Source organism: Poecilia reticulata, linkage group LG14 (assembly GCF_000633615.1).
Source record: "Poecilia reticulata strain Guanapo linkage group LG14, Guppy_female_1.0+MT, whole genome shotgun sequence".
Taxonomy (NCBI): Eukaryota; Metazoa; Chordata; class Actinopteri; order Cyprinodontiformes; family Poeciliidae; genus Poecilia; species Poecilia reticulata.
The window spans coordinates 5,746,733-5,772,675 of record NC_024344.1 but is presented as its reverse complement, the minus strand read 5'-3'; the positions used below and the strand labels follow the sequence as shown (position 1 = coordinate 5,772,675).

Below are 25,943 nucleotides of genomic sequence, written 5' to 3'. Positions count from 1 at the left end.
TATATATATAAAAGTACATCCATCCATCCATTTTCTGTACACCCTTGTCCCTAGTGTGGTCGGGAGAAAAAAGTACAGTACTTGGTATTTACTTAAAGCAGTTTAGTAAAACATTTCACAATCTTTCAGATTAAGGAATGATTGTAGGCTGAAAACCTATAATAAGTACAGAAAAGATGTAACAGATGAACACAGTGCTCTCCTCCTCGAGGTCCTTGAAGTCTTCCACTCCTACTCAGTGGGTTCAGGATGCAGAAACGCCTCCTTGTGTTGTACACAAACAACCAGTGATGTAGGCTGATACTGACATCTCTTTTACCTTTCAAAGCAACTTGTTTCAACAATTAAAAGCTTTCTACTGATCACGACTGAATATTATATACATATTATTAACATAAACATGTTTAAATAATTCACTGCAAGTTATTCAGTCACATTCATATTTTATAAATGCAGTGCCCAAAATGCTACCACTAGATGTCACTGCACACCGATATTTTGGTTTTATTTACTCTGCCTTTAAAGATTTGAATTGCAGAACTTCACTGAAATTAGATTAGAAGTTCATCTTTAAAACATACAGAACTTACACATTATATTTGACTGGTGTAGAGTGAACATGATTTGGATATTCATATCCTATATTCTACCAAGCTGGAGGAGAAAATGCCATGCTCTAGTAGATTTATTGGTGTGCCGTACTCTTTCTATTTTCACATGATGGACTGAACATTGCTCCAAGAGACGCCCAAAAATTGGGATATTGTTTTATAACATAGACCTGCTTTGTAACATCATCACTGACCTGTCTGACGCATTCCCATCAATGTCACACTTTTCAGATATCAGCTCGTTATTTTTAAAATTAAATCTTTATTGCAGTTAGTGTCAACTAATCTGTGCTCTTTGATTTATGTATCCACCTGGAACCAGAAGGCAGTGATCACTTGGAAATGTTTTTTTTCTTCCAGGACAACAATTACAACTGGAACACAGGTCTTGTGGATCACAAGCCTTGTAACTACTGTGTTGCCAGCAAAAGTTATTTTTACTTCCTCTCCATCTCCTTCTGCGTTGCATACACACTCACATTTATACCAAACTCCACACATTCATCAGTCTAATCAGCAAAAAAGAAGCTGAAAGATCAAAGGCTGGAGGAGAACAAAAGAGCAGCAGGACATGAGCAGGGGTCATTTTCAAAGAAACTATATAAGAACCACTACAAAATTGCAGAGTAAACACCACAACACCTGCAGACTGTAAATGTAAACAGAAATTTTGATTTTCTAAGGATCTGGTCACAATAAGCACGTTTGACAGAGCTGTCTAAAAATCGTTTGAAAGATAGATATGTAGAAATCTTCAAGTATAATGGCTTTCAATTGATGATGTTAACAGTTTTGTGTCAATCTTAGCAGTGTTCAACATTAAGCAAATCAATAGGTGTCTAGACTCTAGACAAACTTTGAGTGTTTTGTGTGCTTGTGTGTACTTTCTCACTGACATCACAAACAGGTGTCCGGAATTAGCAAACAAACGCACAAACCTCGGCTGCACAGTGGCGCAGTTGGTAGAGCTGTTGCCTTGCACCTTGCAGCAAGAAGGTGTTCGATTCCCAGACCCGGTCTTTCTGCATGGAGTTTGCATGTTCTCCATGTGCATGCATGGGTTTTCTCTGGGTAATCCGGTTTCCTCCCACAGTCCAAAAACATGACTGTTAAGTTAATTGGTCTATCTAAATTGCCCCTAGGTGTGAGTGTGTGTGTGTGGTTGTTTGTCCTGTCTATGTCTGTGTTGCCCTGCGATAGACTGGCGACCTGTTCAGGGTGACCCCGCCTCTCGCCCGGAACGTTAGCTGGAGATAGGCGCCAGCACCCCTCCGGACCCCACTAAGGGCAGGGGTGTAAGGAAAATGGATGGATGCACAAATCTCCACTGAATGAAACATTTAAAGGAGGAAAAGAGATATGGTGCTGCTCCATCTGTGTCGCCTCCTCATTTAGACGTCAATGTGTAAATAAACTGAGCATACGCAACAGAGCACAAACAGGCCACAATCCATACAAAGGCAGCAGTCAGCCAAATACACACACAATCTCTAGATTGAATTTTAAAAGCTGTTTCGGACAAAGGTTACACACACCTGTCCGTCTGTGCCTATTGCACCTCCACAGTCCGTCAGCAGCTCAGACATATGGTAGTAGCTGCTGAACTCCCACAAACATGCTTCCAGGTTCAGGTTCCTGTAGAAGCGCAGCGTGCTGTTCCCCCGCAGAGAGCCGCTGAACTGGTAGGGCGCAGACTCCCCCATGCTCTCTGGGCTGCGTGTCGAAGCAGTGATGAAGCTGTGACCTGTGGTGACCTCATTGAAGTCAAGCAAATTTGAACAGCGGTGGTTTCCGACTCGGGTTCCATCTGGACTCAGAGTCAGGTCAAAGTTCATGAGGGGCCGAGTGGAGATTACTGGAAGCATACCTGCAAAATTGAATGGGAAAAGATTCCAGGCATGGTCAGGTGTCTTTGAGAGATACCATGTTATATGAAAGACCAACATAAAGTAGTGCCTAGTTGTAAGATGAATGTAAAATGATATGTTGCTCTCAAACTGATTTCTAAATACAGTCAAAAAAGTGTGACCTACATTTGGATTTTGTCCTGCATAGCAAAACTTTGTACGGTCACATTTTGATCTAGTTACAACTATAAGTCCTTTGTAATACGTCTCTAACAGCTTTTTTAGACACTAAAATATTTAACATTTGTTCTTACCCAGCCTGTTTGTTTAGGTAGACATTGTAGACACAATGTTTTGGTGTGTTCACAGTTGTGCCAGACCTTTTCTATTTTCAGAGGATGTAATGAATAGTGCTCTGAAACATGTCCAGCTTTTTAGATAATCAGAGTCAGATGAAGGAAGCCACTCCCAGAAATAATTGATTTTTTAATAGGTTTTATTGGCTCTCGTGGCCTTTATTTGATAGTTAATTGACATGAAGGTTGGCAATGAGAGAGGGGGAAAGGCCTGCAGAAAGGGTCACCAGGCTGGGAATCGAACCTGTGACGGTTCGATTCATTGAGGACTAAGGCCTCCATACATGGGTTGTGCTTAACCCCTGCACCACCACAGCACACCCAAAATATTTGAATTCTAAGACGCAGCAAAGAGCTAAAATTTTTACATTTCTTTATTGATTTGATGGTTTCAGCACAAACAAAAATGACTTCAAATTGTTTAAAAATTAAATTTAGGATTTAAAGGAATTTGTAAGCTTACTTTTTTAAAACTGCAAAAAATAATCTTCATTGTTTGATGGTTTTGCCAACGCAGTTAGAATCTGTAATTTTATTTTCCATGTTTGAGCTCAGTTTATTCCCAAATTCATCTCACCAATTGTTTATAAAGGGACTACAATATGTATTTTTTACATACATACATTGTGCCACTTTAAAGCACAATCAAGTAACTATGTTACCTTCAGTTGTTTTAAGACTAAAGGAGACTTGATAGAAAAGCCTTCCCTACTCCAATATTTTACACACATTTGTACTATTATTATTATTACTACGTAAGTTTATCACATAAGCAATAATGAATTATATTGACTATATTGTTGAGGAGCAAAATGTAAAAAGGTTTGATCGCAAAGAATTGGAAAAAATATATATAATAAGCTTAATAAGTGATGAATAGAAAAGTTAAAAACAAAACAATTAATATCGAGGAGTAGCCTTGATGCTGGTCTTTTTTTTTATTCTTCCAGGATTCAATCAATATTCTGGCTGCCATGCTGCTGCTGATCCCCAGTGGTGAATATTACTCACACTACATTACACTTGACTTCGTCGGTGGAAGCAGACCTGCCTCCAGCTCCAAACTTACCATCTATGTGAGGCATGGTGATGGTCACTTTGATGAGGTTAGGGTGTTTTGGGTCATCTGCTCCGGTGTAGCGCAGCTTTGCAGAGAAAGGTTCAGCACCCACAGTTCCCATCTTACGAGGCTGACACATTCCTTTTTACGACAGAAAATAAAAGCGGAGACAAAAGCACCGACTGCAAATCAAAGTAAGAATGGCTCGCCAATGTGCACGAGTCTCCTTTGGAAGAGAAAAAACAGATTTGGAGATTTTTACACAAGTGATTGTTACCAAGTCAGGTAGTGATTTCCATATTTGCAGGAATAAACAACGACCACCCAGTGAGAGCAGGTCTGGACTTGTTGCTTTCAGGATGTGTAGGTGGAAAACAGCATAAATGATTGCGTAGCAACAGCAAAAAACAAGCATTCTTTTCTCTTTTTGAGAAATGACTGATAGCTCTGAACCATTCTCAGAAAATAGCTTCTAGAAGCACTAAATTATGGCATACTTGAACCATTATAATGAGGGGAAAAGAGTGCACGTTATTAAAATGTTCTATTTTTGCATAAAGCTGATCCATGTCGAAATGGATCACTTTAACTCACAATCTTAAAGTCAATTTTCAAACTAATACCAAAGTAGATGAAATGAAACCAATTTAGGAAGGAGACAGAAATATTATTTTTCACTACCTACTGGTATTACATAAAATGTTGCAAGTCCTTGAGTGGTTAAATGTTGGGAAGGAGTAGCAATCTATTTAAATAGAGGTATTCAAAGTAAATGAGTAAACACAATTCTCAAAAGGTCTATGAAAACAAAAAAATCTGAGATTTCTGAAATGCAAAGTTGTCCAAACTACCTTAATTACATTTTTGTTCTTGAGCTTCTTTTTCAAAATAGGTGTGTTGCACACACATAAAAAGCAATGGCCCCAAAAGCCCTGGCTTCTTAAAGAAGAGAAGGTTTTATATTACTCAACAGAAAGCTCCGTTGTATTATTTAAAAATCCCATTTCCTGAAGATTCATAATTTCTAAAAGAACAAAGCTCATTCTTTGTGCAGTAAGGGACCAAATCGCTATTAGATTTCTCTTGTTTCCCTGTGGGGAAGAGGAAATGCACCGAATGGGGTTCCTTCATTGTTTGCCTCTCACCTTCCTCCTGGCTGATGGTGACAACAGGGCTGCTGAGCTCCAAACCTTCCTCCCCATTAGAATTAACAGCTCGAGCAGCGCACCGCACCCTCGAACCTGCCTGGAAGTAGACCGAGTCCAGCGTGATCATCTTGGAGGAGGTAAAGAACGTGTCAAAGTCCACCTCCCTCATGGGGCTGGTGACGCCATCGGGACCTGCTGGGGCACTGATGAGCCAGCGGTAGCGGGTCAGGGTGTTGTTGATGTGCTCGCTGACACAGATAGGACCCGTCTTGTCATAGTCTGGGTATTTCGTGTTGCAAGCCTGCAAGATGGAGCACATGAGGTGTGGGTGGGTAATAAAAGACAGCAGAGACGATCAAATCCGGATGTTTCAATATGTTATGTTCTTATAATGGAGTGTTTATAATTAGCTTTTGGATATTTTGCAGGGTAGAGATAATGGATGAAGAGGTGAGCTTTAAAGAGATTCTGCAGATTTGCTTTTAAACCTGTTGACACTAAGCCCCTCTGGTGTAGCACTCAACACTTTTTTGATTTTTTTTTTTTCCTGACAAGACTACTTCATTTTGCCTCCTTGGGGAGCCTCGCACACAGCTGACCACACTGTAGCAAAACAAGCACATCCACTCTCCTGCACTCACGCGCTCACACACAAACACACTCACGATCCACACACAGCAGCCACCTGAGGATCAAATGACTTAACACATCACGAGAATCCACTTAAGAGTCTCACCGAGACAGTTTTTTGAGAGTGGAAGTGATCTCCCGTGTGTGAAAGAGGGAGGACTGCAGCCCAGCTAAACCGCGCAGTGTGCCTTTATAACGACAGGCAGGCCAAAACCTGGAGGACAATTTAATTACTAGCTTCCTGGGTGGGTGTGGGGGTGGACGGCAGTGGGGTGGAGGTGTTCTGGTATGGTTTTGCTGTCTTCATTAAGGGAAAACGATCAAACATGGTTGATCGTTTTGGTTGGCAGTGCTATTTTTTCTTTTGTGACAATTTCTTAAAAATAGTTCCAGTCAGATGTGCTGCTTGACTCACTGTGACACAGATGACTGGGTAGCCAGCTGGTGGGTGGAAGTTGTCCGCTGTCCTGGCGACATCATCGTAATGAAACAGTGACATGACATGGGGTGAGGAGGGGAAGGTGACATCAGCCATGCTGTTGGACTCCTCAATGTAAACTATAGCTTTCGTCACCTGTTCAAGAAAGAGTTTGGGAGTGATGACAGCTGCCTGTCTTTAAATTCTTTATTCAGTTTCTTCTTCAACTACACCCTTTTTTCTGTTCCTATCTCAGGCTCTTTTAGTGTGCTGGCTGCTCTTTCCTTTTCTTAAACGATCTATTATTTATTGTGAAATATTTTCATTACAGCAAAGTGCTGCTGTTGTCTGTTCAGCACATTCCTAAAAAAACAGATCCCTAGTCTCTCAGGAACTGACTGACCTGAATAAATATGACTCTATACATTTTTTCACATTTACAGTTTGTAAAGCTCTCCGAATTAAGTGCGATAATAATATTGTGGTAAAAGGAATGAAAGCCTGACTGACCCGAGTTTCAGCCACCATGTTTTCATCAGGCTTTAGATGGACTGTAAAAGCCTCCCTCATTTCTCTGACTCCATCAGGCAACACCTCCACCTCCACGACATGCCGTTTCTCCCCCTGTTTAAACTCGATATCTGGGCACAGACACAAACAGCTTTAAATGCAGCTAATGAATTGCACAAAAACAGGACAAACACATCGTTAGCAAAAGTGTTTGTGTAATGTATTCACCTCTGTCATATTTATGCGGCAACAAAAACAGACGCCATCAAGGCCAGGGTTCTCTTTCATTATGCTTAATGTACGGATCCACTCAGGAAACAAAAAGGCAACACACATTAAACTAGATGTTTTAATACCAGACAGTTTGTATGTTGGTATTTCTGGCAAAGTCGTGTGAAAATCCTTAAAAGAAACTAATCATTTGATTAGCTAAAAATGTCTCAAAAGATCCCACAGTGAGAGGGATCTTTGAGCATGGATACCCTAAGTGCCCAAGACTCAGTGGGTTGCTGGTTTGAATCCCGACTGTTTCTGCACAGTTTCAAAGGTCTTTCATCTTTTTGAAGACGACTTTTGGCAAAAAAAAATGGTTCTGTGACATAATATTGCAAAAAATGAAACACTTTCCATATATGAAAGTAATGAGAAATGCAAGAATCAACTACAAAGCGGGTTCATTTTAAAAAAGGCTGGACGTCTTCGTCCACACAAGTTAAATGTGAGACTTTCTGAAAGAGTTGAATGGAATCATCCAAATAGTAGAGTGAGAACAGATGACAGAAATTCAATTAAAAATTACATGACCCCTTCACCAGAGTGTTGCAGACATTTCACTTCGCTTTATGAAAGAAATTAACATCCCTAGCTAATTTAGCTGGTACTCGTTTTTTCTTGGTGTCCTCTTTTACAAGTACAGGAAATTATTTTAAACCTTTAATTCAACTAATTCAAAATGAAAATTGAGCAAAAGTATGTCTTAAAAGTGATGTTTTTGTAAAGCTGATTTAAAAAAGTTTTTGAGGAATTTTAATTGTCTTTGTAATACTAGTACTCAAAGGAAAAACAGATGGTGGTTTTAGCATTCTTGTGAAGAACATCTGTTTTTACATATTTTGGTGAACATCAATAGTATTTTGCACATTTGGGAAAATATTGCTTTTCCTTAAGTTTTAATAATTTTTATGCAGATTTTTGCATTCCTGCTGACCTTCTACAACACCTTTATAAGGTGTTTATAAAGTTCACCTTGAGACACGGGGTAATAATCCATTCCTGAGACGGCTGACCCATCTTTGGTATGAACCTGAACCACTGACACTTTTGATGTGTCGCCAACTCGTACCACAGGGATCTTCACAGTTGCCACAGTCCCAGTTTCCTTCGGTTCGTTAATGTTGAACTTGGTTTCTGCAAACCGAATGATTGGTTCTGGAAAATAAAAAGATGGCAAGTACAGCAAAATAAAATCTTAAAATGGCCAGATTATAGAAAGCTTCCTATTCAGTACCGCAGCCTGAAATATCTGACCAATAGTTTGTTCTTTGTCTCACTTACTGTCAGCTGTGTCCTTTATTTTAAGCAGAGCCTCATTAAGAGATCCAACTGATGCGCCAAACTGTGAGCTGCTCTTTGGTGTCCCCAAGACCAGCCTTAGCTCTTCAACCTCCTCGTACAATGCATCATCAATCAGTGACAGGATACACGGCTTCTCCACCTCACCTAATGTGAGGGGAAAAATTGTTGACACAAAATAATTAAAGCCTTAAGTTAAAAGCTGAGATTAAACAAATTTGATTGTTCTCCAAAGCAGTGGTTCCCAAAGAATTTAAAAACTGACTCGGAGGAATAGCAGAATTTTTAAAGAAGTCTTTGGAGAACTAAAATTGGAGTTATTCTTTTTTTTTTTTTACTCCTGCACTGAAGTATAAAAAGCTGAATGTTTTTGAAAAAATTGTCCAAAAAATATATTATTAAGGAAGGTTTTCTTTATGGTCTTCATGGACATATGTGCACAAGCAAAAACATAGGGTGTGCATGTGAGCACGATATAAGGACTGCATACTGTCTATGCAAAGAATGGGGTCTTTCTAAAAGAGATTGGAAACGACTGCTCTAAAGCAATAACATTCTTTTAAATGTTAATATAAACTCAACATAAAATTATGATTTAAAATATACAAAAAATAAAAAAAACAAACATAAATGATTGATAAAATATACCTGGTGAAAAAGTGATGATGGAAGCATCTGTGTTGGGACGCTCCTCGAAGTCAGAGGCAACTTGTGCGGTGCCCTGACGGGAGTAACAGCGAACAGAGGATTTGTGCCAGATGTCACCACTGCGGTACACTGTTGCCGTTATCTGACCATCACTCTCCTCTCCGCTGTAAACCGGTTCACGAAATTGGACCTTCGGCACTGGCGATCAAATTAAATGAACAGTGATAGAATTTCCATTGCATCAAGGATGACCTATGTCATCATTTTAATGATGACAACAATGCAATGAATGAAAACAATAACATGTAACATAGTATTGATGTGTTATTATTATTATTATTGTGTGTATTGCTGTGTTAAAACCAGAGAAATCAAGATGCTTATCTGAAGGGCTTGACAGAGAATTATTCAATAAATATAGACATCATGAATCACGAGACCAGGACTGTAATCTTATGTAGTCTATGCTTATCATACAGTATGTCATATTCAAAGCTATAAACAGAACCGAATATGTAAAGGTACGTTGTTATTACTTACAGTCAGACTGTGAGTCATTGATGAAGACTGTAGCTTTTCTAGGTTCTCCTAGAATACCATTCACTGGCATTCTCAGAACTAACTCAAAGCTCTCGGCCCCCTCCAGCTCTGGCTGTCCCATATCATCCAAAATGGTGACCTTAAATGTCTGCATGCTGACACCTGGGGCAAAGTCCAAGTTATGACTTATGCCCACATAGTCAATACCAGCTGCAAATAGGACAGAGAGGGGGAAAAAAACAGGATTTTGTTGAGGAGACATACAGAAAAAAGACATGAGGATTAGTGATACATTTAGTTATTTTCAAAATATTTAAAACCAATATTTGATTGGAGACCTGCCTTCAGCAGAGGCACGCTCCACCTTCCGAGAACGGACTGTAACAGTCCCCGTTTTGGACAGATCGGTTCCTGTCCTCCACACTTTGACCTCCACATAGCCGTCACTTTCATCCACACGATACTGGACCTCTCCAAAGTAAAACACGGGAGCTGCAGAACGGTGACAGAAAAAGCGTGTTGGCTGTCAACATAAAACATATATTTATGCTTAAATGTGTTTGAAAAGTTGCAAGGGTTGATCAAACGCATTGACAAATCCTGACTTTAAGTTTTTTTGTTCAAGTAAAAAACTGAAAAATTGTAATGAGTTCAATATCCCTCATTAAGGTGCCAGGATGTTGGTGTCAGCTGGTCTCAGTATTTTACAAACTGCTGATCTATTTTATGCACGAGGATCTCTTTCAATAATATTAAGTAAGCAGCAGTCTAGTAAAAGAAAATGCTTTGTTGATGTTAGAGGTGATGGGGGACAGATAGACTGGTGTGAAAAGACAGAAAGATAACAGTAGCTCAAATAATTTGTTACATAAAAAACATTATAAGTACTATCCATGAAAGCACATACAATCAAACCTGTCATGAGCATAAAGTTGTTTTCTCAGATTAATTTTTAGATTTTATGTACCTGTTACTCTTGTTTGACTGATTTACTCCTATTTTATGTTGGTAATGATGTTTCTCATTCTACACTCCTCCATTTTCTGCCCTAGCTGGTATCCCACCTTCTGAGTTTTCATGTTCTCTTCCTGCGTGTAGTTAAGTTATCTTTGCCTGAGCATCGTGTTGGCTTTAGTCTAAAAGGCTTAGTTTCTGCTAGCCTGTAGTGTATGACATGGTTTCAGTTTTCTGGATTTCTAACCTGTCTGCAGATTATACACCATCCGTCCTGTGACACCTTTTGCCTCAAATATTTCTGGACTATTCCACCTTGTTGGACAATTTATTTGTGCACTGACCCGTTTCTCCATTAAAGGAAATGAACAGAGTTCCTGTGTAGTTTGTACATTTGAGTCTTTTGCCTCTGACTTGTCAGCCTAATAGAACCACAAAGCAGATGGCAGTCGTGGTAGACCGCACTGACTGTTCCCTCCTGTCAGCTAGGAATGGGAAACTGAGGCTAAAATTTGCACAAGCTCACCAAAATTTGGCAATAGTTTAAAAAAATACCGCTTGGTCCTATGAGGCTTGATTTCAGCTGAATCCATGATAAAAACATGGATCCATTTTACTTTGCAGCAAACATCCACGCTGGTGACAGCAGTGTAATGATGTAATGACGAGGCAGCACTACGAGGATCATGTTAACAGATGCCCCTAATGTGATTAATACACTGGGGGCTGATCTGTTGTAGCCTGAATTACTAATTCAGAAACTCCAAAAGACAGAAGTGGAGGATTCGACAACTGTCTGGATCAATAACTATACATCAGTGACTGAATTATTCCTGTTTCTTTATTGATATTAGCTCCATGCAATTACTTTCTGCTCTGTTGATGTGAATAATACTTTCAACAGCTACCAGAGCCTCGAGGCTTTCTGCATTTTTATACTGGATATTTCTAAACTATTTCAGTCTGTTAGGACTATTTACAATTATGTTTTAGTTAACAGCTATGCACATAACTTGATTTAGTTCATTAAAAATGTTTTAAATATGTTCAATACAATGTATTTGTATGTCATAACGAAAACATGAAACACTGTCAATCTTCCGCGAATATAACATAATACCGTTTGCATCAAATATGAAATGTAAGTATCAAATATAGATGTGCAGATGTACATTTACGCTCTTCTTTTTGCAACACAGGCTTGAAAAACAATTACAGAGCTGCTGCTGCGCTTCAGCATACAATATAATGTAACCAAACCTAGCAACGATTCTAATTGAAAAGCAAAAACCATAAAAGGCATTAAAAAACAAAAACAAATTAAAACCTCAGCTTATAATACTGCTACTAGGGTAACACTGTTTATTGGTGTACTAACAACATGGAGCATTTCCATTGTTTCCATCACAAAAGGGATTTCTGGTGCCGATTTCCTGACTTTGACATCTTACTTTTAAGACCAACACTTTAGTGTTTCTTTGTTGTTGCCACATGCTGGTTTAACATGGACCTGTCAGCAGGCACATGAATTATTAGTAAAGGCACAGCCCAGGGACAAGGGTCAAAAACCCAACAGCGCATTAGACTGACGTCAAACTGCAGGGAGGCTTGACCTTGCAACCTTTCCTGTCCTCTCATTCAACTTCTCGGTTAATTTGCCCTTTCACACAGAAACACTGCCTCTGTTCATCGCCTTTATTCGTTCACACAAAGCCAACCTTGGAGGGCGAAATGTTACGCTCTTCTGTTTTCAGACAACATGATAGTATTTAACCTATTAACTCCTTGGTACAAGTTTTCATCTCTTTACTACAAGAGCACACAACTCATCAATCAATCTGTCAGTACTCTAAAAAATAAAAAGGTTTACAGAATTTCAGCAGCAGCACACCCCAATTCCTTTTTCAAGCTTTTGCAAATAACAACGAAGCACACAGAGGGTGAAACAGTCCCACTGGGAGAAGGCTGCGCTTCTTCTCCTGACAAAAGAACTAAGTACTTTTTACAAATGAGGATGAAGTTAACACTGAAAACAAAGTCTCTCTGCATGCATGTCTTTATCTCTGGATGCTGAAGCAGCGAGATGACAAGACAGAGAAAGTACCAGTCCCCTCCCCTCCCTTTTTCAAGAAAGCTCAAAGGCTTGTTTGAACAGGGATTGTTTCCTAAGGCAGTAGAGGCAGTCCAGTGTGTATTAGACAGATGCATCTTTCACAAGTTCTGCTGTCAAATGATACTCGTTCTCACTTGCTTCTTCTTATATTCTGGCATGTAATCTAAAAATAGAAACTGTCATATGACTTGTGTGAGAAGAAAAAACATCAAACCCCCCCTCCAACATCCACCCATCTATCTATCTATTTATCTATCTATTGGTTTTATTTACATGTTTTAACTGGGCCAGCAAACAAGAACCAAAGCAGTGAATATAATAAAGGCTTTAAGAAAATTGTCAACAGTGCATTCTGACTCCAAGCATCATGGAAGAAGTGACAGCTCAGGGTAACACCGAACATCAAGTGCAGCCTGTGCCCTCTCACTCCCCTCTTTTACCTTTTCCTCCCACGCACAGTCAACAGATGTAGTGCTGGTTTGAAGTTCATTTAGAATGTGTGAATTTTCATGCTGGCAAAGTAAAAGAAAACGGCACAGAATGAGGTGAGAGGAAAAAAAAAAAAAAACTATAGATGGATAATGGCATTTGACCAATGGAAAAAGATGGGTCAGTTTCATGCATTTTCTTGATTTTCTACCAGTATTAATTGATGAACTGTGTGTTTTTGCTTAACATATGACATCAATTCTGGCTAACATTTCTTTGTGCACAGAGAGGACCCCCGTGCAAACATGGCCTTCATGTCTGCCGTCACACATGTCCCAACTTTTACACCACTTGATGAGTGATGAATGAGGGCTGCATCCATTCTCCCTACTGGGGTCACGCCTCTGCTTCAGCACTTCAGTGTGTGACTGAAGGCTGGGGAAGGTGTGGAAACAAATTGCGATAATTACTACTGAAGGCATTTGTGTCACCACTGCGCCTTTAAATGTACTTTATAAAGCATCCTCAGCTGTACTTTTAAGCATCGTCCGGTTTTGAGAATAAAGCTAAGAAATACAAGTCTGTCTTTTTGTACCAGTTTGAAATAAAACATCCTCTTTCAAATAATGAACACCTTCATCTTGGTGGTTGAAGATTAAATAAGACACAGGAAATCACGAGCCTTGTACAATGTAAAAGATTTTCAAAGATGTGACATATCTATACAAAATGTGCAATGCCTTGCAAAAGTCTTCATATCTTGACATTTTTCACCTTTTTCACATCTTTTGCAGCTGCTAACAGGTTTTCTTCCAGCATTGCCTTCTATCTATCTCGATCCATCTTCCCATCTGCACTGGCCATCTTCCTGCCTTTGGAGCAGAATAATATCTGCACAGCAGGATGCTACCGTCGCTACCTTTCATTCTGGGCCTTGTGTGTTCAGAATAATTTGGAAGGTTATCTTTCTGTGACACAGAGGGTTTCATATATAGACCAAACAGCTTAATTATAGCGGCATCTGACAAGCTTGCCTTCTTTCACATGTGTTCCTGCATAGCTTGGGGCAAACAAGCAAATAGGATCTTTTCTGGCTTTCTTTCAACAATTGCAAACTCTGAATGAGACTTTTAATGGTTTTGTTTAACAGTGGCTTCCTCTCTGCTCCTTCTACATAAGATCAGATTTGTGGAGTGCAGAGCTAATATTTGACTTGTCGACACATTCCCCCATTTGAGACATGTATTAAATTTGCTCTGCCTTTTCTGCTATGAAAAGCGGTCAAGCATCAAGTCAAAATGCTGCCAAAAGCTTTTTTTAATGGTAAAAATGACATGTTATTTTAATGCATTTTGATAAGCGAGATGCCAAATATTAGTGGCCTTCTATGTATTGACTTGAGTCTGTGCTTATGGTTTTGACCAACTGTGGATCAGAGAAGCTCTACAATTAAATGCAAAGGTAAAAACCAACAGGTCTAAATTTAGGATGTCCTCAATGACTGCAAGCAAACATTTCATTAGTTACTGAATAAATAAAATAGGTTAAAACTTGACAGACCCACTGTGACTATATGCAACCAAAACAAAACAAGCTCAACATTATTGTGCATGTAACGAGGCGATAACAACACTCACTTCCAGACTTAAGAGTGCAGCCAGGCAGGACGCAGCAGACAGGAACTACAGAGTTTAATCTGAGACAGTACTAAATCGAGCAGACATCCTAGAGCCTTTTTTTAGCTGATGTGGAGGAAAGTGAGTGTGAGAGAGAAGTGAGGCAGGCAGTGTAGAAGAAATAGATGGAAGGAGAACGAAATAGTTGACTTTGACCAGGGGAAAAAAAAATGAGTGTGAGAGAGCAGCGATAGTCACTTGAGAATTTTCTCCGTTTTTGCGGTTGTCACACCATTTTCTTTTGATGCAGCGATTAAAGTCTAAAAATAACTTATTGTGGGCAGACAGAGTCACATAAACAGGCATGCAGACATTAATAAACACATGCTGTTGTACCATTTGTTTTAACATTTTCCTTGGAAAAATCAAGGATATTAGTGAGAAACATGCTGCCATTGGTCTGCCTGCGTAGAGGTTTTAGAGAGCTGTCAGCTGCCGTATTATCCTCCGGGAGACAGAAATTGACATATCATCTCTCTCAGGAGTTGGGCTTTTGCAAACACATTTGCATTTCTTTGAACTATGCACCAAGGCTGCCTTAATACTGACAGTTTACTAACATTCAGAATTGTGTCAGATTTTTTGTGAACTTGCCCCAGATGCTTGAACAGAAAAACAGTTGAATTCCTTTAAAGGAATTCTTAGTTGTAATACTTTTGTTTTTTAATCAGTTTTCCTGAACGAACTCTCCCTGACATAATATTGTTACACAAACAGCTTGATAAGCTCATTAAATAGGAAGCCTGGGATTATTCTTAAAGGGAAACTGTCAACAGTTCTGAAACCAAGACTTCATTTTTTCCTGAAAAGGACTTAGACTCCAAACTAGAAACTACCGGGGAGGGAGTGTATCAGTAAACCATACGGCTGATATATTAGCGGTGTATTTTCTAAACAGACTAAAATACATGTAAATAAATAAAAAAGTTGCAAAGCAAACTTAACACTGCCTTAAATGTAATATAGTACACAACATCACTGAGATATGGCATGTTGAACATTAAAAACATTTACAGGGAAAAACATTTAGTTGGTCTGAAATAAATTTAAAGCACATCCTCTAGCAAAAGACGAGTGAGGAACCATCCTCCATAAGAAGTCCATAACTGAATTGTCATAATTAGGGCCTGAGGGAGGACCTGATTGGACTGGGCAGGCAAGAAGGAACTGCTTTATGAAAAATCTAACATTTTTCAATTGAATAAAAGTTCTGCAGAGCCTGGTAGTTCATAGACAAAAATCGGCCAAAGACAAAACAGTGTTACATAAACTGCAGGTGTAACCCCAATGGACAAACCTGATGATTTCCCAATTAGTCATTAATAGTTGCCTTTCTCCACTGGTGTTTGGGCAGATAGATACACTCAGAGCCCTGTCACTTAGTCTATCACAGGGCAACACAGAGACACATAAGAGGAACAATCATTCAAAATCACTAAAATGGGAAATGAACAGTAACCAATTAACTGAACCGTTGGAAGAAGCTGGAGTACCTATGGAGAATCTGTGCATAAACAGGAAGAACATGCAAAGACCCAAGGCTAGGATTTGACCCCACAACCTTCTTGTTGAAAGGGAACATTGCTAAAATTAAATAAAACAAAATCATTTCTGATAAATACAAAACAATGTGTTCATATAAATGAGATAATTGCCGAAATAGTTGTTGGTAATATTGGAGAACCTCAGGGCTCTACATTGGGTCCTCTTTTGTATATTACAATCATTTTCCTGATGTTTGCTGCTCATGTTTCTCACTAGATGTGCGCAGATGCACATTAGTGTATTTCAGTGATTCCCCTACCATTATTCAATGGCCTGCTCTGCCCCACCAACAAGAATGGCCACTGCCCCCAGAAGATCATGGCATGTAGTAATTAATGTCAATAATTTTATTATTCTGTCTAGATAACATTAAATGTATTTCTGTCTCAACATGTTCACAACTCAATCAAGGAAATAACTGTACACAAGTTTTCTTGGAAGACCAATAAGACAGGAATATACAGCTGATAACAATTGAAAGGTGGAGAGAAAAACAGACAGGTAAAAATGAGATACAGAGGGAGACAGAAAGATGCAAAGAGAAATAAGAAGAGAGATTTATAAACACAGTATGCACCAGATGAAAAAACAAAACATTTTAAAGTATTTCTTCAATAGCTTAAACATATTTTGTTTGTGTTAATGATTGTTACATTGATTGCAGGAATATAATTTTTCTAGGTACCAGTTATTATCAGAAAGCCATGAAAAAAAAATCACTTGTTTAAAGTTTTTATCTTTGCACAAAAAGCAAAGAGAAACACTGTGCACTGCTTGTTAGCAAATAACAAATCTCTTAGGTTAGAACTGACAAAAACATTCAGAGGTGTTATTGGTTAAGATCTCGGATTATGTAACGCATGTATGTATCTCAAACTGTGATAAAACTGTTTATTTTTGAAGGTGTGTAAATCGAGATCAAAATCTAAAAATAGAAGTAGCAATGATAGTAATAACACATTTAAAATGAAGACTTTTCAAGTCAATCAAGGCCACCGAACAAGAAATACTGCACAGTATAAAACTTAACCTGAACCGGATCAATTTAGGCTTCCAGATAGATCAGCAAAAGGTATTGGATGCTCTCAGCCCTAAACTTAATTACAGATATCTCAGCATTAGTACGCTGATTCATCGGATAAGGAAGACTTAGTGGCAACAAGAAGAAATTACATTTTCTTTATGTTTAGTTTATGAGAGTTTTTAATGGACCATAATTTAATTTCACACAGAGTCGAAAAGGAAGGAAGCTCTAGAGAGGTAGAGCTGGTGTCATCTGCAGAGCAGCGAAAATTAATACAACATTTTCTGAAAATGAGATCAAATGGGAGAAGATAAATGATAATCAGCGAAGGACCAAGAACAAAACCCTGAGGTATACCTGAAGTAACTGGTGAAAACTGTGACTTGTTCTGTTGGACATAAAGTTGACAGTCAGAGAAATAAGTCAGATGACATAACAATGGCATTCAGATATTTTACCAGTCCATTGAAATGTGTATAGTCTGTCAAATAGTTTAATTAAGCGAAATTGAAGCACTTCCACATGAACTGCAACACCTGGAATTCCTTCTTCACAGAAACATTACAACTTAGAGGCAGTTCTCCATAATGCTTGGTAGCTGATCAAATCTGTAATCACATGCATATTTGTGGCTGTTATAATGTTCACTTATGTAACTTCTTATTAAATATTATCTGGTTTAACAGATTCTGTGATTTAATGTTTTATACCATCAACTGACAGGTTGCAGATGGAAATCAGCCCCTGTGGCTAAAAATGGAACATTTGCATAATAGATTGAACTACTTATGATTTTTTTCAATAGGCAAAATAAAGTGCACACTCTTTAAATTATCATGCTAAAGATAAAATAAGAACATGTTAGACAGTGATTTTAAAAGGGCTTTTTACTTAACAGACCTTGCTAGAAAAATAAATATGATGCCATGATCAAAGGCAGTTTGGTGTTTACAGTGCTCTTGTGTTCACAATTATGTTGTAGCTACTTATGGATAAATAGAAAATAAATCATTTAAAGTTTCAAGGTGTATGCTAATGAAAATTAATTTGAACACTGTCCCCTAATCCTTGACTCTTGACAGGAACAGATAAAAGCTTCTGTTTTTTGCTGCCTACTATACTAAAGCTGTAATTAAGTTTAGGGTGGGAACAAAAACCTTTTGTTGATCTATCAGGAAGACTAATTTGGTCCGGTTCAGGTTAAGTTTTACTTTCTATTGCAACAGACCTACTCAAGTAGTGAACCAGCTAAGCAATGCTGTCAAAAAAAACTGAAGGAAGTAATTAAATATGCAATACTCTACATTTTATAGTAAATTCATTGTTAATCCTGCTTCACACTATCGGGTGTTGTGCAATACATAAGCAGTAAGCAAAATTAAACATCTGACAGAAGCAGGCTGCAACGGAAATGATTTATTTTCAAGTTATATGATTTCCTTAATTAAATGCTCAGTGGAAGAAGAGTTTGACTACAACAGTGGTCCCTATTTAAAACTGAGTACATATTGGTCAAAAACAATAGCTTCTTTGTTTCAACTGCTGGTGTCTTTTGTTTGTTCCATTTCAGCTAAATCCAAGACTTAAGGGATTTTTGGGGTTCTGTTCTTTTTTGCATTTTCGACAGCATCCCAAGTATTTTGGGAAAAAGGAAGCAAATAAAGGCTTTAGATGGAGCTCTTCTCCTCCCTCTGCCAAAAAGGTCCCTTACATATAAACATCTTCGCTTTCTTGCACAGTTCTTTTAAATTATGTGACAGCCAAATGAATGCACTTGTTTTCTCACTACATAAAAAGACAAGTAATGAGGACAGTTTCTACTGGAGACAGCGAAAATAGAAACCAGTCTTGTGTTTATACACCAAGAGCACAAAAGCCAATGAAAACAAGGAATATGTTGAGTGCCATATGTGGGCCAGTCACACTGTAGAGCGTCTTCTGTGTTTATTAAAGAGCTGTCTTAAGAACTGACTTGAAGCTTGAAATGAAGTGAAGCTGGAAATAAAACCAGGGGTGATGTAAACACACACTGGCTGCAACCAAACACAACATTTTAACAGAATGACTTAAACATAAGAGAAAAAATGTAAAAGTAAACAAAACTCAAGGAGTTTTTCATTATCCATGATTAGTATATATCATGGATATATGATATATACTATGTATGAAAAATTCCCTTCTCACCCTCCGCGGGTGGTCTGTTTCATCCTCTGAGCTCGGGTCCTCTACCAGAGGCCTGGGAGCTTGAGGGTTCTGCGCAGTATCTTGGCTGTGCCTAGAACTGCACATTTCTGGACTGAGATGTCTGATGTTGTTCCTGGGATCTGTTTGAGCCACTGCTCCAGTTTGGGGGTGACTGCCCCGAGAGCCCCGATGACCACAGGCACCACTGTGGTCTTCACCTTCCAGGTCTTTTCCAGTTCCTCCCTGAGGCCCTGGTATTTCTCCAATTTCTCATGCTCCTTTTTCCTGATGTTGTAGTCACTTGGTATTGCTACATCCACCACAACGGCTTTCCTCTGTTCTTTATCCACCACCACAATGTCCGGTTGGTTCGCCATTACCATCTTGTCTGTCTGGATCTGGAAGTCCCACAGGATCTTAGCTCGGTCATTCTCCACCACTTTTGGGGGTGTTCCCCACTTTGATCTCGGGGCTTTCAGTCCATATTCTGCACAGATGTTCCTGTACACTATGCCCGCCACTTGGTTATGTCGTTCCATGTACGCTTTCCCTGCCAGCATCTTGCACCCTGCTATTATGTGCTGGACTGTCTCAGGGGCCTCCTTGCACAACCTACACCTTGGGTCTTGTCTGGTGTGGTAGATCTGAGCCTCTATTGCTCTGGTGTTTAGTTTTTCATTATCCATGATTAGTATATATCATGGATATATGATATATACTATGTATGTGTGTATATATATATATATATATATATATTAATTTTTTTGATACACAGACAGGTGGACACATGGACACATGAACAGATGGAAAGATGGGTGGATGCTTAGACAAACTGATAGGGAATAAAGTCCGGAGATAAAATGTTTTCCCTATATTTATATACCCCATTGATTGAAAAATGATTAAATTCCATGCTTTCTTGCCTGGATGTGGTCTTTCTGCACAATTCTACTCAATTCAAATCTCAGTCAATGGGTTTCTCCTATTGACTTGAATTTCTCCAGGAAAATTTCAACCAGGCCAATCAGCGAACAGACGGAGAAGTTGTGAGAAATGAAGTGGATTTTCTGAGCTCTTTTAGAATTGTAATCTGCCTGTAATTTTAGCAATGGGAGCGGAAAAAGTCAACAAAACCATCCGGTCCGTGTTGGTTATGCTTTCAGATATTGAATTAACATTAACAGCTCTTCTCTCTTCACAGTGGAGGTAATTTTGAGGAGGGAGACGCTAAGCAGGCAATTTCTGGTAAGCTTCATAGCATCGAACTGGTGTATTACAAATATCACAGACAAACGTTAGGGAATGGGTAACATTTAAAATTCAACCGAGTCCAGAAACAATTGTTTCTCAAAAGCTAAGGTTCAAGTCCCTCAAATCTGGAACAAAGCCTAGAACAGTGGTTCTTAACCTGGGTTTGATCGAACCCCAGGGGTTCGATGAGTCGGTCTCAGGGGTTCGGCGGAGCCTCTGCCGCGGAGGTAAAGACACACTTGTGTAAAGTCATGATGACGCCCCGCTTTGCCATGACTTGCTCCAGAGGATCACGTTACATTGCTTAGCCAATCAGAGCTGCAGAGGAGCACTGATTGAAGGAGCTCCACTCTCAGCACAGTTCTTACCAAATTCTATAGTCTAAATCTGCTCCTTAGTCGCATCTTTTCGGGGTTGCTACTGCCTCTAGAGGTGTGGGGGTGGTTGCACAGCTAATATAATTACATTACTAAATCAGAATACCACAAAGTATTTTGTGTCTCGGAGGCCGGGGGGGTTGTTGGGGTTTGGAATAAGAAGGGTTCGGTGAATCCGCATATGCAACTGGGGGGTTCGGTACCTCAAAAAAGGTTAAGAACCACTGGCCTAGAACAAGGGGCTGGACTACATACGAGTCTGTAAAGCTCATTTAACAAAGACTTTTTAAATTGTAAAATAATATAAGAAACCTATAAGATTATAAAGAGAAAGAATTTTCAAGTTATTGCTACTAAAAGGAACAATCTCCTTATCTGATTTACTTTATGTTTTTGCCATTAATTTTGAAATTTGTCGTAGTTTTCTGCAATATATCAGTGTCACTGCTGCATACGAGTTGTTCTGAGTCTTTCTTTGAGATGGTCTGAGTCTTTCTTTCTATTTTTTTTTCTTCTGAGAAATGCACTTTATAATTAAGAAAGATTATAATTTCAAGGCTGTATTTGTAAAACAAAAACAGAAAAAAAAAACATTTAGTGTGTGTGGCATTTAGTAAAACCTCAGGCTGTGACATTCTTCTATCTGTGAATGCTGAGCAGACCAGAGACTGCTCCAAAAACAGAAAGCAAACTACAGTTAATTAAAAAATCCCCACCTCTATAACTTTTTAATATTTTGTCACTATGTGGGATTTTATTTGACAAACAAACACAAAGTAGCACACAGTTAAGTGGAACTGATGTAACCAATGGAGCAGCTATAATCTAGATGTTAGCAAACACATAAACCAAACCGTGGCTCACCGTCATCTATGTCTTTGAGGATGCTGACAGTAGTGGTAGGATAGTGCATTCCTAGCCGACCTCCAACAGGCAGGGTCAGAATCACGGTGAAGCTCTCCACTTCCTCGTACAGAGAGTCATCGATGATCACCACGCGACACATCTTCTCCCGCTCTCCTTTGTCGAATCGAAGGATGCTGCCGTGTTCCTCGGGACGTGAAATGTAGTCCGAGTAGGACAGAACGGTGGTGGGGATCGTTCCTGTGGCAGAACCTTTGGAAGAACCAGGAAAAAGGGAGTGCGAGGAGATGTTTGTGGAGAAAACTGAAGATGGTGGAAAATTAAATACGACTGGAAAGACATAGCTTATGGGGCATAGCCTGAGACTCAGCTGTGCTGTAAACAGTAGCGGCGCTAACACATGGTTTGAACTATGGCCTTTACTATGACGTATTCCCGACATTTAAGTTGCTATTTCTTCATCAGTATTTAAAATCTTAATTATATGAAAACAAACTGTATATAATAAACACTATTGTTAGAGCAATCTCTATAGCTGTGCTCCTGTTGGCAGGTGGAAGAAAAACTGACACCTTTTCCACACTGTGTAATTTTTACTGCTACTCTCCATTCAGAAAACATTCCTACAGACTTTATTTATTTATTAGCTTTGTATTCTTTTTCTTTTTCTTAAAATATACACTTTACCCAGTGATTCTATATTTAGTTGTGTCGGATTGTTGCCCTCTGAACTGCACAGCTCATATTGTGCTCGATTCTGATGGAGGGTTTTTTTTTTCATGTTGAAAGAGAGCTACTCGTCTTCACTTCCTCAGGATAAGGGAGAGTTGCAAAGTCAACCACTTAATTGCAGCTGACTGATCTTAAAGAGATACTTTTTTAATTGACTTTAACTAATGAGCTGAATTTAATCCAAACTGTATCACAATTTGGTTTAAACTGAGTTGTTCACATGGCTTCATATTAAAATATTAGCATGTTGTGATCTGAAAGTGTCACGTTTACATTTTGTTAGCTTTAACTGATTAAAAATTATTTTAAATCGTTAGACTCGTCTGATCACACTGATCTGCACCACCTGATTTTAGTAGTCTCAACAATGTGGGAGATACGAAGAAAAAGGAGCGGATTCGCACCCTGCTGGGTGGAGCAGACCACCATGAGTTCCTCACTTATGTCTCCACTGCGGTGTACGGGGATGAAAAGCTCCCCAACATCTTCCTCTACTGAATGAATTGGTTCAGGAAAGAACACGGTCGACTCTGGGAAAAAAAAGCACAAAAAAAAAGAGAAGAAAAGGGTGATGTTAATGACATGTGTAACGGTAGGCTGTACTCCACAGAACATCAGGTAGTGAGGAAGTTATGCAGGCTAGTCGCTCTATGACTATGTATTCTGTGCGGCAGCGGGTAGAATTTTACTTTTATCTACTTAGGTGGTCATCCTGCAGTGAGGTTATGCATATGAGAAAAAATCAATCTCCATCACAGTTTTCTGGTTTGATGCAACCAGAGGGGTTCTTCAAAGACACCCCTACAGAGCTTTTTCATACCTCCTCGCATGTGGCAGACAAATACAATTGCAGGCCTCCCAAGATCATCACGCAGAGCTTTCATCACCTGGGAGTTTCACTCATCGACTCTCGTGTACACAGACGGTTCAGCCACTCACTTATTTTTCTTCTCTACTTCTTAATCATCTCTTGCCTCTGGTTTGTGACTGAGGGAAAGACTTAGATTCGTTGAAAGCATCATCTATCAAAGCAAAAACCTCGCAGTGTGGCAACAGAATGGTTGGAGTTGCTTCCCGCACAGCAATCTGGGGCCAATAAAAATAATAATAAAGTGAACTAACTTTCAGCTCGTCTCAGATCTTCTGGTGCTGTCTATTTTCGTAGAGAAAATGAGCGACTGAATGAACGGAGACTCAAAGAACACTTGTGGATTGCTTTTGCAGCATGAACACCAATTAAAGGGCCGGAGAGTAGACAATCCAAAGAAATAGATTTATCTTTGAAACAACATATGGTGTAAGAGGAGATAAACACCTGAGAAGACTCTTTGAGATGAAGCCATCAATATAAGACAATCTTACACACAGTGGGAGGTCAAACATTTCTCCTCTCTTGTGATAACACTTGCTAAATCGTTCTCCCTCCTCTCAATCTTCCAGCGTTTCTCCTTTCTGCTACAGCCTATAATCTGTCACTCCCCGGGGGGAAGTCGGGGGGCTGGAGGTTTGGGGGAGAGGGGGAGCTGCAAGAGCAGGATACTGGGCTCCTCCGCCTTACCTATTCCTTTCACACACTCAAACGCACCATGAATTTCCACTCTCACTCCATGCATATACTACAAACTTCGTCTCACCTCATAGTACTTTCACGTCTCATTCCACCATTTCCTCCTGCACAGCCCCTTAATCCAGTCAAGATTTAGAAAAGGCAAACTTTTCATCCAAGTGGGTCAAGTTCACCTTCTTGAGAAAAACGCACTGTCATTTTAAAACATTCATGGGGAATGTGAAAAAGTCACACGCTTGTAAAGACGGTGCCGAATCTAGAAGTGCTTGGATCTAATCTTGTTTTTATCCAGCAGAAAGGAAAGCAAAACAGGAACTCTGTTCGGCTTTTATAACTCTGTATAGCACTTCTCAAATATTGATAAATCATGAATTTTCTATAGATGCAGGAATGTGTTCTATGTAGTTTTTTTCGAGATGTTACTTTGAGCACCTTGTATAAAAAGAAATATGCCACACATACAACGAGAAAACCAGCAGTTGATAACGAACACACAGGTTCCATCTTTTTAAGCACAAGCAAGCCTCTATAGGTCAACAAAGCCGTTGACCTTGTACCTTCATAGAAATACAAATATGAAAAAGAAAACCATACTTCACATGAATGTAACAGCATTGGTACAAAATGCAAACAGTAAGAGTGCCACTGATATATAGCATCACTGCGGAAGAAAAAGCAAGCAAGATGTATTACCGACTGTGGCGAGAAGCAGTTTCTTGCAGCATACAGTCAAACAGCAGGCTGCCACCTTCAGCTTTAGTCAGCACTGTGCATGGATTATATATGAAAGTTTGCAGGAGGAGACTCAGCTATTGCAAAGGAAATGGGCTGCAGCATGAGCCCAGTTCTGTTGGTATTAATAAAAAAGTGAGGGGGATGAAAAGAACATATGCACTCTAAAAGCTGAGAGAACTATAAAATGTTTACAAAAGTATTCACAACGCCTGAACAGAAGAGTTCTGACACCTGAGGTTCCAACCCATCTGTGGTGCCTTATGAAGTAAAACGCATTCAGTAAAAATATGATTTCCAGCATGATATTATCTTTCCCTGTCTGCTCTTGGGTTCAGCTCTTCTGTAACCAACAGGCGAGAGCAAAAGTGACTTTTTTGGTCTGCTTGCAAGACTTTACACTAAGACTGAGCATTACCTTGAATACACTGCGGCCACAGTGAAACGTTGGCAGTGTCATGCTATGCTATGTCATTAGCGGGGCCATGGGAGCTGGTCACAGTTGATGGGAAGGTAGATAAAGCCAAACAAAGAGTATTAATAAGTGGAAGAAGACCTGTTGGAGATTGTAAAAGACTTGAGACTGAATAGGGAGATCAGGTTCTATCAGGGTATTACAAATAGAAGATCTATTCACGTTTTGTGGCAAGACTTGAAAACTGATCAGACATTCTCCATTCAGTCTCAGTGACCTTGAGCTATTGTGCAAAGCTGGTAGAGATATTTCCAGAAGACTTGCCATTGCACATAAAAAGTGGTTATACCTACTATTAACTCAGGTGAGATGAAAACAAATCTATTTCTGCACATTTCTAGGTTTTTGTTTGGAAAAACCATCACATTTTCCCTCTGTTCATCTTCCACAATGCACCACTTTTGGTACATTTTATTTTCCCAAATAAAATCTGTAAAACTAAAAAATACCATAAAACAACATTTAGCAGCTCTAAAAAAATATTGCACAGTCACACAGACATTTTCAGTGCCCTTATAAGAAGAAACTGCGTTTGCCTAAATCTTGGAATGGTTCTAGTTAAAGCTTAGCGTCTCCCTCCTCGAAAGTAGATATTAACCAGAGTGAAATGTTCTCAAGGGAGGGAATCTGCAGGCCAACCGAAGGACCACACAAACGCTGGTTTCATCATTAAGACCACA

The 25,943-nt window shown here is 39.3% G+C and overlaps 1 protein-coding gene across 1 annotated transcript in view; it reads right to left on the bottom strand.

The window, feature by feature from the left end:
• The window catches only part of frem2a (FRAS1 related extracellular matrix 2a), a 71,512-nt gene that overhangs the window by 6,744 nt on the left and 38,825 nt on the right, over nt 1-25,943 (bottom strand). Inside the window, exons 5-16 of the mRNA XM_008427274.2 lie at nt 22,894-23,019; nt 21,758-22,009; nt 9,683-9,832; nt 9,341-9,550; nt 8,801-8,998; nt 8,135-8,299; nt 7,826-8,008; nt 6,581-6,711; nt 6,068-6,226; nt 5,020-5,323; nt 3,884-4,015; nt 2,147-2,478 (exon numbers count right to left, since the gene is read on the bottom strand). Of these exons, the coding sequence (XP_008425496.1) occupies nt 2,147-2,478; nt 3,884-4,015; nt 5,020-5,323; nt 6,068-6,226; nt 6,581-6,711; nt 7,826-8,008; nt 8,135-8,299; nt 8,801-8,998; nt 9,341-9,550; nt 9,683-9,832; nt 21,758-22,009; nt 22,894-23,019 (2,342 nt within the window). The remainder of the gene's footprint in view (nt 1-2,146; nt 2,479-3,883; nt 4,016-5,019; nt 5,324-6,067; nt 6,227-6,580; nt 6,712-7,825; nt 8,009-8,134; nt 8,300-8,800; nt 8,999-9,340; nt 9,551-9,682; nt 9,833-21,757; nt 22,010-22,893; nt 23,020-25,943) is intronic.